The sequence below is a fragment of the Tachysurus fulvidraco genome, chromosome 20 (assembly GCF_022655615.1).
Source record: "Tachysurus fulvidraco isolate hzauxx_2018 chromosome 20, HZAU_PFXX_2.0, whole genome shotgun sequence".
NCBI classification, from domain to species: Eukaryota; Metazoa; Chordata; class Actinopteri; order Siluriformes; family Bagridae; genus Tachysurus; species Tachysurus fulvidraco.
Window position 1 is genome coordinate 963075 of NC_062537.1, and position 15369 is coordinate 978443.

A 15369-nucleotide genomic window follows, 5' to 3' on the forward strand; every position below is an offset into this window, starting at 1 on the left:
CTTTTAAAACATGATTAAAATAATGAATTATTTATTAATTAAGATATTAAAAGAAAACGACAGATTTGAGTAAAATCAGTAAAATAACTAAGTAATCTGTAAATGATGAATTACACGTGGTACTGTAGGTTGTGTTTGTACAGTATAAAGCTCTAGGGTGAGATTTCTTACTGAATGATACATAAATCTAGCTCAGTGCTGTTATCGATCATATGAGGATTTCCATCAGAGATAAATGCATTTGTTTTTAATAACCGATCGGCAGAGGAAACGTCGATAAATCGAGGGAGCTGGTATTGGACCTTACTGGACCCTTCAACAGGATGTAGGATATTTTGAGGCCTTCAGAGGTTTATTTGAAAGGCAATAAAATATACTTAATTCTATAGAAGTAGTCAATCAACCTTGTAATGCAACTGCAAAACCTGCAGTGTGTGTAAATCATCAACATTTAGAATAAAGGAAACGTGTTTAGTTGTTTTTTTTTTTGTTTTTTTTAAAGTGGTCAGAACTGCTTCATCACTTCATCACAATGTGTTACAGGAAAAACACAACGACAGCTAACTTAGTGCCATGAAAATGCTTCTGAAATCAAATGAAATTGTATTGAAGGTATTTTACAGTGTCTGGAAAAATTCTATATTTGTAAAGCAGATCAAACTTCGCTCACACAAACACGCTTCATTGGCAAAATGCTTAAAATATCTCTCAAAAAAGTCATTTAGCAAATAAATGTACAAATAAACAAAAACTATTGAGCTGATATAGAGGAAATTTAGAAGAAAAAGAACATTAATGAGAGAGGAGAGAAAACTAAACAACAAAAAAGGATAAAATAGTGTTAGGTTATGTAAGACTGAGAGACACCGCCCTCTACAGGACGAAGCCGGTATTACAATCTAGCAGTGGAGAAGATCATGTTAATGTTATCATGTTAATCATGATAATTAATGGACGTTTAAAGTTTAAACATCATCTGCATTAACTTGTGTGTCGTGTCTCGTGCAGGGGTGGGTGTGTAAGGACTCAGAGACACTTGTGTGTTTTATAACGTCTTTTTAATGTTCTCCAGTTCATATACACAACATACAGTGTGTAATAGCCTTTATATGAAATAGAAATAGGAACTCCGTTTATCTCCCAAACACGTTACTCTCATCCCGAGTCGCTGCGACTGAACAAAATGAAAAGCAACAGGTGCAGGTGTATATTTGGCAACCCAGCGTTAATATTAGAGCAGGTGCACTTAGTAAATATCTGTAATATATCTCTACCCCATCACCCCCCCTCCCCCATCACACACACACACACACACACACACACACACACACACATACACACACGGCAGACCAGAGGATCACCGTGAGACCTGGTGACAGTGTGCTTTACGAGTCTGTCCGCTGCCTCTCAGTCCCTCTGTACAAAAATATGGACAGTTTAAATTCTCTATTTCTGAAATCTAACAGGCAGAGAGAGGCTTCGGGTCTCCTTTAACTTAAACCGTAACGGGTTCGAGTCACGACCACACGGCCACAGTGTCATGAGATCAAAGCAAACGGACGATGATCAAGAATCGCAATTCGGTTTTAAATACAAGAGATTAAACGTGAACGCTTCAAAATATCATCATTACCTTCAAGGTTCGAGACGAGACGCAGCGACTTCACCGCTCTTTAGAGTTTAAAATAAATCATCACACGGTCGGGTTACATTGATCAACACACACACGCGCACACAGATACACACACACCCATACACACACACCCACACACACACATACGCGCGCACACACACATAACAAAGGTGGAGAAGATAGTAAGAAAGATAAAAGTTCTATTTTGAAAAAAATGTTTTAATGTGTTGTTCTGGAGAGAAGTGATGAAAGAAGAGAAAGAAAGGAAGAAATAAAAGACTTAAGAGGAGACAGTGATGTAACGTTATGACATTCGTCTGTTTTTTTTTTTTTGGAGGTGAAGAGAATTACGTGCTGCGGAGGTCATGTGACCCTGTGTAACGACTTTGCGGTGGTCATGTGACCCTGTGTAATGACTTTGCGGTGGTCATGTGACCCTGTGTAACGACTTTGCAGAGGTTATGTGACCCTGTGTAACGATTTTGCAGAGGTCACGTGACCCTGTGTAACGACATTGCGGAGGTCACGTGACCCTGTGTAACGACATTGCGGAGGTCACGTGACCCTGTGTAACGACTTTGCGGAGGTCACGTGACCCTGTGTAACGACATTGCGGAGGTCACGTGACCCTGTGTAACGACATTGCGGAGGTCACGTGACCCTGTGTAATGACATTGCGGAGGTCACGTGACCCTGTGTAACGACATTGCGGAGGTCACGTGACCCTGTGTAACGACATTGCAGAGATCATGTGACCCTGTGTAATTATTTTGCGGAGGTCACGTGACCCTGTGTAACGACATTGCGGAGGTCACGTGACCCTGTGTAACGACATTGTGGAGGTCACGTGACCCTGTGTAACGACATTGCGGAGGTCACGTGACCCTACACCACGACGTTTAGAAGTCATCTGTGCTTTTCAGGCTTCTAGCTCCAACTCCTCCTCCTGTACACTAATGTACTGAGTACTGATGATGCATTAAAGCGTTCACGATAAAGTGTTGAGTGTCGTGTCATTGAGTTCTAACTCCGAGGCTCAGGACAAGCATGTTCACGTTACGTGCTGAAGAAAGAAAGACAGAAAGAAAGAAAAAACGGTCCGTAAATCAAGGAAAAATAAGAAACTCAACTTGCACCTGTTCTCACGAGAGCCGCTCGGCCGCTCACCTGTAAAACCAAACAACGTAACAGAATATTTACAAAGACCGCGTCATCTAGTACAACTTCAAAAAATGTACAGTTTGTAGGTTTTGTTTGTTTTTTGTTTGTTTTTTTGTTTGTTTCCCTCAAGATTTTTATATTCATCCATCCATCCATCCATCCATCCATCCATCCATCCGCTGAGTGTTTTCCGGAAACGAGACGCGAACAGAAAGATGACGATGAGACGAGCGCAGAAACGAGGACACACCTTCATGATTGTTGTTTTAGTCCTTCATAGTTTGTTCTGTCCTCCGTCCACATCCTTGTCGATGGATTCCTCGTCTTTACGTGCGGTCTCTTTAGCACCCTGACTGCACACGAGTGAGAAATCGAAGGGAAAACAGGAATGAGAGGAAACACTGGACGTGAGAGAAAAAGAGAAAGAACGGGATCTCATTCCTTATTGTGCCAGTTCAATGTAAATGTAGTGGAATATACAGTATAAACAAAGGCAGAGAGAGAGAGAGAGAAAGAGAGAGAGAGAGAGAGAGAGAGAGAGATGGAGGGATGCTGGAGCGTCGATAAGTCCTTCCTTGATGCTCAGCGGTCCCGAGATTTCCAGCTTTTGATAAGTGAACTAAAAGGGATCTATACATCCTTTTTTCTCATTATGATGGTAATCGGTTCCCATTTTCCTGATATGCTTCCGATAAGTCTCAAGAGAAGGAAAAGAATCTCCGAACGATGTGCACGATATAGCGGACACATAAAAAAAGAGAGACAGAGAGAGACAGAGCATGAAAGAATAGGATGCTGATAATAAAACAAGAGGAATCTCGTGCGCGTGTCTGTTTTCTTTAAAAATAAATCATGCAAATTTTCCCCGAGAGCAAACAAGATATAAATTTTCATAATTCTATATTTAGACTTTAATATAGATATTCTGCTTATAGGATCAAATCTCGTCCCAGACCGGCAACAGTGCAAAAGCAAAAGAGAGAGAGAGAGAGAGAGAGAGAGAGAGAGAGAGAGAGAGAGAGAGAGAGAGAGAGAGAGAGAGAGAAGAAGAAAATAAAAGCAAACAAGATTTTGGCACTTTTTCAGTGACTTCTAAATTCCACGAATGCGGTCCTCAGATGCGCTCCGGATCCAAGTCTGTCCTCAGGACTCAGAGTCTGATCAGATGGATATCACAGTACTTGGCACAGAAATGCTGGTAAAAACTAAATATTCAAATCTTTTTCTTTTTCTCATTCATGTCTACACAACGTTCGTGATAGTTCATATCACATAGAGGTTCTCTCCATTTATAAAAGTGTTTCGTTCAAAAAGCAGAGTTCTGCATCAGGTGAAGGACGTGACCAAAAAAAAAAAAAGGGAATGGAGAGAAAAACGCAACACGGCAACAAAGCGTGGGTAAAAATAACACAAAGCAGGAGATTGTAGATAGGAGGTTGAGGGCAAGATGGCCAGCTGAGTGGCTCCTCCTCTGTTCCTTTGCGTAAAGAGAGAAAACGAAGACTGCAGCAGTTCAAAGAGATAAGAGAATGTGTTGTAGATGACTATAAAGGTTTTCTGTCCTCCGAGTCGTTAAATCGTCTAGCAGGAGGAAGTCAAAGCAACTGGACTGGTCAAGATCTCTGAGAAGGACCTATGTCCAGTAACTGTGACTTTCTACCACTAGGCTACAGTTTCCCAGTTCTCCTCCTGAAGTTCTGGAGTCCAGTATGGTTTGATTTACCTTTGAATGTGAATATCACCAAACTGTGCCGGACTAAAGAACTCCAGGACTGGACCTTTTACGTTCCCAAACTGGACAAAACGTATTACCTCTGCAGAGCACCGTTCCTGGTGCAGCTAGTCCTTAGGTGTGTTAAAAGCTTGGCGAGGTATGTACTATACACGAGTGGTTGAGTGCTGATGGGGCAAAGCATTGTTGGTATGCACAGAGCTAGAGCTGGACCCAGGGGCAGGGCCTGGATTTGGGGTGTGGCCAGGAGCAGGGGGGTATGTATTGAAGGCGTGCATGGCACTAATGGTGCTGGGCATCATGAGTGGCACATCATCGGGTGCCCTCCTTAGTGCCAGCGTGTAATCCGGCGGGCATCGAAGAGGCTCCAGGTCCAACTCAGCCCTCTGCTGCTTCATCCTTAATGACATGAGCTCCTCTTCCAAGTCGTTGCCCACAGCGATGGCTGTCGCCGGAATCGGGGCCCCAGCAGTGCCACGCTGGGGCGAGAGACGCCGATGGCGTCGTCTCTGTTGCAGCAGCATCATTTCGTGCCGTTTGTCACGTTTGTAGTAGAGTGCCGCAAACGCCAGGACGTTCAGGAACAGCAGAGATGCACCCACTGCTACTGTTACACTCAGCTCTGTTGAGTAGTCGCGTGCTACCTCTGGGAATGGAGACAGGCGCGGGCGCTCCGAACCTTCCGGTTCTATATCTGTATCCGGTGGGTACGTGGAGGAAACCGAGGGTTGGCGTGTACCAGGATGATTCGGATTCAGCACTGGATTTTTCCGTCCGGGTCTGTGGGGGATGTCGCCAGATGGTGGTAAACGGGTTGCACCAGAAGAGCTGTTAATAAAAATATGGTTAGTTTAATATCTTTCTTTTACAATCTAATCTTTTTCATTCCATTGGAAGTCTTATGTACTTGATCGTTAAAAGATTCTACAGTTTTTAATTCAAGACACTAAACAGTCCATTAACATTGTGTGCAACTGACCCGATCATCTCCTCATGTAGCGTGTGCAAATGTGGCACCAGCTCAAGCCAGAAGGCCACCTTGTTGGCACGGTAGTTGTCTCTTACACGTGGCTTCAGGCCAATGTGAAGGTACTGCTTGTCCTTAGAGCTGAATTTAGTCCACACGACCTCTTCGAAGCGGTTTGGCTTTGTGTGTATAAACTTGGTATCCTGGGGAACTGGGATGTTTGGGTCACTAAAAGAACCAGAAAATAGCAAATGAAACATTTGGAAGAGCAGCAGATACAGTAGCATGCAATGACTCTGTAATACATCTTACATTCAACACCCCAGATGATACTGAAAGATAGATTTTTCTATTAAATCAAAATGAGCTACTGTACGGTTTAAGGGTCCAAATCACTGATCAAATCCTAGTCCATGCTGTGATGTGTAATTCAGTCCTAGTCCCCGTTTAAAGTCCAGGTATGGACCAAACCTTGCATTTTTATCCCCCCCCCCCCCCCCAGTCTCTGTCTCAAGACTGTCTGTCTGTTTCATGCACTGATCCACTGATCTTGACTCATGTTGCAGTTAATTTCTGTTTCTACCCTAAATCAGCCCCTTAAATTTCAACCCTGTCTCTAGCCCTGGTCCCACTCAGTCCTTGTCTCTAGCCCTGGTCCATCTCAGTCCCTGTCTCTAGCCCTGGTACATCTCAGTCCCTTAGCTTCTTGACTTGACTTGTCTTTAGCCCTGGTCCCTCTCAGTCCCTGTCTCTGGCCCTGGTCCCTCTCAGTCTCTGTCTCTAGCCCTGGTCCCTCTCAGTCCCTGTCTCTAGCCCTGGTCCCTCTCAGTCTCTGTCTCTAGCCCTGGACCCTCTCAGTCCCTGTCTCTAGCCCTGGACCCTCTCAGTCCCTGTCTCTAGCCCTGGTCCCTCTCAGTCCCTGTCTCTAGCTCTGGTCCCTCTCAGTCCCTGTCTCTAGCCCTGGTCCCTCTCAGTCCTTGTCTCTAGCCCTGGTCCATCTCAGTCCCTGTCTCTAGCCCTGGTACATCTCAGTCCCTTAGCTTCTTGACTTGACTTTAGCCCTGGTCCCTCTCAGTCCCTGTCTCTGGCCCTGGTCCCTCTCAGTCCCTGTCTCTAGCCCTGGTCCCTCTCAGTCCTTGTCTCTAGCCCTGGTCCCTCTCAGTCCCTGTCTCTAGCCCTGGTCCCTCTCAGTCCCTGTCTCTAGCCCTGGTCCCTCTCAGTCTCTGTCTCTAGCCCTGGACCCTCTCAGTCCCTGTCTCTAGCCCTGGACCCTCTCAGTCCCTGTCTCTAGCCCTGGTCCCTCTCAGTCCCTGTCTCTAGCTCTGGTCCCTCTCAGTCCCTGTCTCTAGCCCTGGACCCTCTCAGTCCCTGTCTCTAGCCCTGGTCCCTCTCAGTCCCCGTCTCTAGCCCTGGACCCTCTCAGTCCCTGTCTCTAGCCCTGGACCCTCTCAATCCCTGTCTCTAGCCCTGGTCCCTCTCAGTCCCTGTCTCTAGCCCTGGTCCCTCTCAGACCCTGTCTCTAGCACTGGTACCTCTCAGTCCCTTAGCTTCTTGACTTGACTTGTCTCTAGCCCTGGTCCCTCTCAGTCCCTGTCTCTAGCCCTGGTCCCTCTCAGTCCCTGTCTCTAGCCCTGGACCCTCTCAGTCCCTGTCTCTAGCCCTGGTCCCTCTCAGTCCCCGTCTCTAGCCCTGGACCCTCTCAGTCCCTGTCTCTAGCCCTGGTCCCTCTCAGTCCCTGTCTCTAGCCCTGGTACCTCTCAGTCCCTGTCTCTAGCCCTGGACCCTCTCAGTCCCTGTCTCTAGCCCTGGTCCCTCTCAGTCCCTGTCTCTAGCCCTGGTCCCTCTCAGTCCCCGTCTCTAGCCCTGGACCCTCTCAGTCCCTGTCTCTAGCCCTGGTCCCTCTCAGTCCCTGTCTCTAGCCCTGGTCCCTCTCAGTCCCTGTCTCTAGCCCTGGACCCTCTCAGTCCCTGTCTCTAGCCCTGGTCCCTCTCAGTCCCTGTCTCTAGCCCTGGTCCCTCTCAGTCCCTGTCTCTAGCCCTGGACCCTCTCAGTCCCTGTCTCTAGCCCTGGTCGGTCTCCACTCTGCAGCTTGGTTCCTGACCATGGTTGCGTTCCTCAGGTCTGTACCACCCTGTGGTCTAGTGAGGTCGTGTCATTACCCTGTACCCTGCTGGTGTTTGAAAATATTTGACTATATTTAACATATTTGAATGAGTTGGTATTTTGCCCACACACTCAGTTAAACAAACTACATGATAAACTGACCCAGTTTTAGCAAAATTGGTCCAGTAGGTCATGACGACGGCGCTAAGCATCACGTCATTTTTGGAGAAGTTGCAGGGAAAGAGGTCTGTGGCGCCCACCATGGGAACTCCGAAGACATAGGGAATCTCATCTCCATGTGCGGCATCGGCCCACTCCGGTCTGCCCTCCATCTGGCAGTGATGGTGGAAAGTGTAGAAGTAAACTGGAGACTGGAACTCAGCATGCAGCTTGGCTGTGGCCACTGCTGGTGCCACCCACTGGTGATCTGTGAAGAGCGCAAGCAACGTCTTCCTCCTCATGTCTCCGTTATCGCGATCGGCCCAGTCAGTGTACATGAACTTTATTGTCTCGCGAAGGATATCTTTTTTTTTTTGAAAGACAGAGGAAGACAGAGGGGGGGGGGGGGTAATGAGATAATAAATAAGAACATGAGATAGGACAAAGTGAGAGAATGTCATTTACTCTGTATGCATGTGTTTATGTGTTTATGTTGATCTGCTGGTAGGCGTCACACACCGCTTGGGTAACCGTACAGGTTGTCTACAAAGTTGGATATGGTGTAGTCAAATGTGGCAGCTGAAATTCCGTCCTCTCCTTCGCTATCATCCACAAACTTCAGCCCTTCTCCTTGATTCACCCCCAACAAAATGTCATAGTTCAGGAACTCTCCCTGTACATGCAGAAACAAATTCACTTCAATACAGCAACATAAACATTCAGTTATTTTATTAAACAGTTTACAATTTTCACAGGTTAAAGTTCACCTAAATAACCATGACGCAAATTGAAAGCTACCGCAAACTTGAATCTTTGGTCTGATTTCTGCTTCAGTTGTAAAAGCAGAAACATGTAGTTTCTGTCTCTCCCTTATTGCCATAGCAACCAGTCAGCAAATAAAAATACTACAGTTAAACTGTAATCGTTGGCAACTTCGCTGATGTCATCAGTAACAATATGAACGATCTCTTTGGCTTTAAATGACGGTGATGTTTAAACTGTTCTGTAAAGCTAGGGATGAGACCTGCTGCATGAGGATCTCGGGGTCATCAGGAACCACGTCGCCGTCTACCACGGGCCCAAAGGCGATGTGATAGCGTGCAGGCTGAATGTCCTGATCCACCAGCTCTCGGAAGCTCTTCCTCCTCAGACAGCTGACCATGTTGGCCGTGTCCCCGGAGCTGCAGCCCACCTTCTTGGCCAGGATCTTGGTGTACATGAGCGGGCGGTAGTTCACGGACCAGCTGGAGATGGCAGAGCCGCTCTGGGCTATAGCTCTTTGGAACAGACCTGAGACAAGAACCATTAAAAATAAACACATAGTACATTCTTCAAGGGTTCTTTAGCCAGTTATTAGATAATTAAGGCTTCCTGGCTTCCCAGACAGAGACGCTTAAAAAAAAATGTTGTAATGAACATTCTTCACTACAACACCTGATTAACTAAAACTTTGTTAAAACAATTGTGTATTTCATACGAGCAAAAAAAAAAAAAAAAAAATCTTTATCTAAAAATGCTAAATGATGGGCGGAGCCAATGCAAATGGACTAATTCACCAGAGACTCTGTATATTAGATGCGACTGTCACACAACATGAGGAAGAAACCTCGGGAGGAACTCGACTCGGGATGGATCCCATTCCCTTCTGAATGACTCCAGACACTGCGATTAGAAATCGTTACACTTCTATAAGTGTATATTAAAGATGAACAAGAAACCAAAAGAAATCAGAATATATTATTTTAATTTTTGTGTGGAAATTAAGAGTGAAAGAACATTGAGATGAAAATCTAATAATTAGCAGCTCCTTCTTTCCTTAACCTTATCTGAATCTTTAGAAAAGATTAATGGCTCCGGTATCACCATAGCAACAGGTGAAATATAATCAAAAGGTAGAGTTAAACTATTAAATTTCTAAAATAATTGTAGTATTTATTTCTTTTTATTCCCACAGTTAATTCCAGCAGATAATTTAATCTATTTGCATTGACTTCAAAATATCCCCCCCCGATTTACATATTAATGTACATATTCATTTACATATTCATTTACATATTAATGTACATATTCATTTACATATTCATTTACATATTCATTAAGGCAAGTCTCATGTATAATTCTTCACAGCGCTACAGGAAAGAGAAATAATAAACTCTACTCTTAATTCATGAGTCATTATACTGTTATTACACTGTTATTACACAGTAATGAATGATATGATGTCACAGATACTTGATACACGAGGCTGCATGCATGCGTGACTAATTTGTGTGTGTGTGTGTGTGTGTGTGTGTGTGTGAGAGACAGAGAGAGAGAGAAAGAGAGAGAGAGAGAGAGAGAAAGATTTTCACAGCAATATGAGTGTAATAGAAATAATTACCCAGATATATAAAGTGCAACATCTCACCATCTCTCTCTCTCTCTCTCTCTCTCTCTCTCTCTCTCTCTCTCTCTCTCTCTCTCTCTCACACACACACACACACACACACACACACACACACACACACACACACACACACACACACACACACACGGCCTCAGGGTTAAATCTGTGTATGGATAATAATATATGCATAACACATGATGACCCAGATACCACAGACTTCATGGTCAACAAATATAATATACATTACTTTCCTCTGTTTAAAAAAACGGACGTCGCCGTCGTTCCTGTTTAAATACTATCATATTCATCGTATTAATTAATTAATTAATTATTAAATATAGGCGATGTGTATTTCTGTGCTGCTGTGGGTCAAAAAACTGAAAAAAAAATGCACTTTGTTTTTAAAGTACTTTGGTCTAAAGTACCGTAGGTACCGATACCATACAGCAGGTTGGACTCCATATACAAAGATGGAATAAATGTAGTGACCACCAGGGGGCGCTCTAATACACCGCACTTCACACACATATGGATGAAAACACACAAAATCATATGAAATAACATGAGAATATAAATAATTAGTGGGTTATAATGTAAAGAAGGTAATGATAAAGGTGTGTGGTGTTATTTAATTAGTCATGTGCTCACGTTTGCTATTAATTATTAATTTCTATCTGGTACATAAATCTCTCTCTCTCTCTCTCTCTCTCTCTCTCTCTCTCACACACACACACACACGAAGCACCACGCTGCCCCCTTTCAGTTCCTGTCCCATTGAAATCAATTAAGAGTCAGTTGCAGCTGAATGCATGATTCTCTCTCTCTCTCTCTCTCTCTCTCTCTCTCTCTTTCCCTCTCTCTCTCTCTCTCTCTCTCTCTCTCTCTCTCTCACACACACACATCCATATTTACATGCTCCTTGTTATGGATCTGTCTCGCACCCGTCCATATTTATCACACGCTTTCTCGTTATAAAACCACACTCAGAACTCTGAGATCTCAGTGTACATTTCCATAACACACACACACACACACACACACACACACACACACACACACACACACACACACACACACACACACACACACACACACACACAAACACAAACACAAACACACACACTGCTGTAAATTGAATGGAACCCAAACACACTCCTGTTACAGTGCTGTGATAAACAGTGGTGATTATTTTCCTGGAACAGCGTGTCCCCGTGTCTGTTATTCCTCTTACACACGAGCAGTTTACCAACAATTACAGAGTCATTTATTAAAGAAGAACATCGTATACTTTTTATCTGTTTACTGCAGACTGTCTCTTTTAGAGCTCTGACACTGGAGACTCCTCCTGAGCTGCGGTTCTAGAACATGGATAATCACCTGATGACCAATCGGAGGGCAGATTTCAGCAGAGCTGTGGGATCGGAAGCCTGAATCACCTGATGGTGATGATGATGATGATGATGATGATGATGATGATCTCACCTTCAGAGTGATGGGACAAGATGAGCAGGTTGACACAGGATGCTCCGGCGCCCGAGCCGAAGATGGTGATCCTTTCGTGATCGCCTCCAAAATGGTTGATGTTTTCATTGAGCCAGCGCAGAGCCTGGATTTGATCCAGCAGGCCGTAGTTTCCTTTAGCCGCCTGATCGCCAGTGCTCAGGAAACCTGCACAAGACACGCAAAGACACGCAATGCATTACAAACGCACTTAAAAGCCTTTGTACTGAGTGTGTAAAGACGCCTCTTCTTCAGAAAAATGCACAAAAGAGCCAAAGGCTGTTAATTTCTCTGTACATTAGTGACTAAACCCGAAACTGTCTCCATCTTCAAGCTCTTTATTGTTCACAGCCAATCAGAGCGCACCGCACTGGATTTGTGTTAGCGACGAATGATGAAATCTTACTAATACAAAAATCAGATTAGCGTTTAATACGTGATGGAATAAAAACTAGCTCTCGGTAGCGGACCAGAGCGAACACGAGGCTGCAAATCGAATGAAATACGCGGCTCTTACGATAATGTCTTAAAATATTAAAGCGAATTAAATTAGAGCGACCGTGTCACGGCTTATGGGTGATTCGGTGCTACGTGAATCAAAAGACGGGGAACGTTACGAATGGGGAAAAAAAAAGTGTGCTACAGGAAAGACAGGCTTTTTAGTGAGGATGAAAAGGGAAAGAGAAGGAAATGGGAATGGAGGAAGAAAGAGCGAGGAGAAGAAAAAAAAAACACGCACAAAAATAGATTTAAAAGCTTAAAAGCTCCCTGCTTGCTTTAATATCTGAGACAGAGTGAGGGCTGAGAGAGAGAGAGAGAGAGAGAGAGAGAGAGAGAGAGTGTGTGTGGTGAAAAGATAGAAAGGGAAAAGAAAGGACATGTGAGTGCTTTAACCCTGTTGCCACTGAAGCACTTCTGCCTTCAACACTGACACACACACCAAAAATCACCAGAATCCACACTCGAGTTTAAACATGCAGTACGGTGTCCCTCAGGGTCCAGCTTTAGGCTCGTTCTTCTTTTCTCTCTATATAGCGTTGTTTTTCACTTCCACCCTTCTATGATCAGATTAATCGGTTCAGCTCTGTTTAGATCACCAAATAAAACATCTCAACATGTTTTTTTTTTTTAAAAAGTGACTAGAAGTATTTTTCACCGTCACCCAGACCTGGCGGTTCGGTTTTCTCCGTATTATTTGACACGGTGTCAGAGTCATGTTGTCTGATGTTGCTGAGGTGCTAGCGGAATCAGATCCAACTCCAGCGCTAGTACACCGAGTGCATTCGGGAGTGTTTGGGTGCGCTGTCCATCCTTACAGGTATGTATCTGTATGTAGATCTGTGCCGCATTATGTCTAAGGAAGCCGACCCACCGTTTATTCCTTTCTCCTGGTTTCCATGGTGAGTGGGGCAGGTCACTGAGGGGTGGGGCGAGGTAGAGGGAGGGGTGAATAATCTCTATAAAACTATAATAATCTCTATTAAAAAAACAAACTGATGTGTGTTTTAGACGTTTCTGGATTTAGACGACATGTCTGTCTGTGGTCGGTTGCCAGGCAACAGCAGCAAAACAGCACCAGAGAAGGTTAATGTGATGGCAGACGGTTAGTTTTTGTGTGTGTGTGTGTGTGTGTGTGTGTGTGTGTGTGTGTGTGTGTGTGTGTGTGTGTGTGTGTGTCTTACAGTAGATCTGTTTAAACTGTCCATCACACCACCAACACGATCTACACCAATAGAACCCGCATTCATTTGATCAGTAATTTAAAATAGTGCATCTGTGGCATCTGTCTATCCATCCTTTATTCATACAGAGCAGTTTTAAAACTATCTATCTATCTATCTATCTATCTATCTATCTATCTATCTATCTATCTATCTATCTATCTATCTATCTATCTATCTATCTATCTATCTATCTATCTATCTATCTATCACAATGACCTGTTTATTTTTAATCATCCTTCATTTTCAATTAAATTTCTATCCACACATCCATCCCACCGTCCATCCATCCATCCATCCATCCATCCATCCATCCATCCATCCATCCGTCCGTCCGTCCCTCCGTCCGTCTATCCATCCATCCATTCGTCCACAAAGTCCTCCATTAGTCACTCATGGGGTCCTGTTAAATCCATTCTCCCATTCATTATTCTTTCAACAATCCCCTTACTACTCCATTTCTGTCGGTAGATCCCTCCATCCATCCCTCCATCTATTCAACAATCCAACTTTCCATTCTTTAATCATCATTCATTGATATTTCCTTCATCTGTCATTCATATCATTCTCTAATAGCTCTATCACAGGTGTAGATTCTGAGTCTGACGTCATCCTGACAGAATTCTATCTCTTTCTGCGAAAGCGTGATGACTATTTTGGTTTCAGCTCCCAAACACCTTTAAAAGAACACTATACACTATAGAGGGCACGAAATAATGCCTCCTGCACCGTGAGACCCATTTGGGACACAGACTCGACTTATTTTGGATTCGTCATGCCATGTATGTAATAATGTCTCCTGTACGCTACGAATACTCTTCAAAATGGCTTCCTCGGTCCAGGGAGTGAACTACATGAGCTTCACCAAAGTACAGATGAGTTTGGAACACAGCCTGGGTCTCATTTGGCATTCAGGTACCTTCTCCTAATAAAATGTTCCTACACACTCCATAACGAACTACATGACCCATACGGTCGGGTTTGGAATGCAGCCTGTACATCGCTTTGTATTAATCTTCCCACCCCTGAAGATCGACTTCTCCAGACTCCCTAAAGCCCTACATGGCCAATATGGATCCGTTTGGGATACAGCCTTGCATCTTATTCAACATCCAGCTGCCTACTGTGTAATAAATAGTGTATACACCCTACGTAGTACACTATATAAGCACTCCAGAGGCGATTGGGAAGCAGCCTGACTCTCATTCAGCATTTAGCAACCTAATGCCTATTAAATGGCTTTGACAGCCTACCTAGTGCACTATATAACCGATACAAATGAGTTTGGAACACAGCCAGTGTCTTAGTTGGCATTCAGGTACGGCTTTTCTTTTTTTTTACACTCTACTTAGTGTACTTTATGACCAATATGGATGCATTTAGGATTCTCACTTAGGAGCATACACGGTGGCTACAACAGACTGTTGAGTTCACTGTATGAACAATACAGATTCATTTGGGATAAAGCCCATGTCTCGGTTGGCATTCAGCGTCCTACTGCCAAGACAATGGCTTCTACAGCATAAAAATATGAACTGCATGACAAATACAGATCCATCTGGGATGCAGCCAGAGACGAATTTGGCATCCGGTCCGAACGGCTTTCACAACCTACCTAGTGCACTATATGAGCAGTAAAGTTCTTTGTGGGGTGCAGCCTGTGCCTCCATCCTACACTGCGATTTTTGAGAAATGCTTCAGAAAACTGAGTCGGGCCGAATAATAAACAAAAATCAAAACAAACGTGTAGCCAATGAGCAGTAAGGGGCGGGGCTTGTCGATATGGGCGGAGAGAGTGTTCAGTGCGCATGTGTGTGACATTAGCAGAAAGCGGTTTTAACATCGACATGGAGGATAAAAACAAAGAAAGAAAGAGAAGAAAGACTTACGATAAGGACAAGAAGTAGGACGTGTTAATATAGGATCAGCTTTCCAGCGCTGGAGAGAACTGAAGGAGCAGGAAGTTGGCCACATATTCACAGGTTGGAGTTTCCCGAGTCAATAACT

General features: G+C 44.2%; 1 protein-coding gene across 2 annotated transcripts in view; it reads right to left on the reverse strand.

The window, feature by feature from the left end:
* Positions 1-1046: 1046 nt before the first annotated feature.
* nlgn2b (neuroligin 2b) overlaps positions 1047-15369 on the reverse strand; it is a 58942-nt gene continuing 44619 nt past the window's right edge. For both annotated transcript variants that reach the window (XM_047805157.1, XM_027158561.2), the window contains 6 exons: positions 11624-11809; positions 8780-9045; positions 8275-8428; positions 7759-8119; positions 5506-5721; positions 1047-5354 (listed from right to left, as the gene is read on the reverse strand). In XM_047805157.1, coding sequence (XP_047661113.1) covers positions 4673-5354; positions 5506-5721; positions 7759-8119; positions 8275-8428; positions 8780-9045; positions 11624-11809 — 1865 coding nt within the window. In that variant the 3' untranslated portion in view covers positions 1047-4672. The remainder of the gene's footprint in view (positions 5355-5505; positions 5722-7758; positions 8120-8274; positions 8429-8779; positions 9046-11623; positions 11810-15369) is intronic.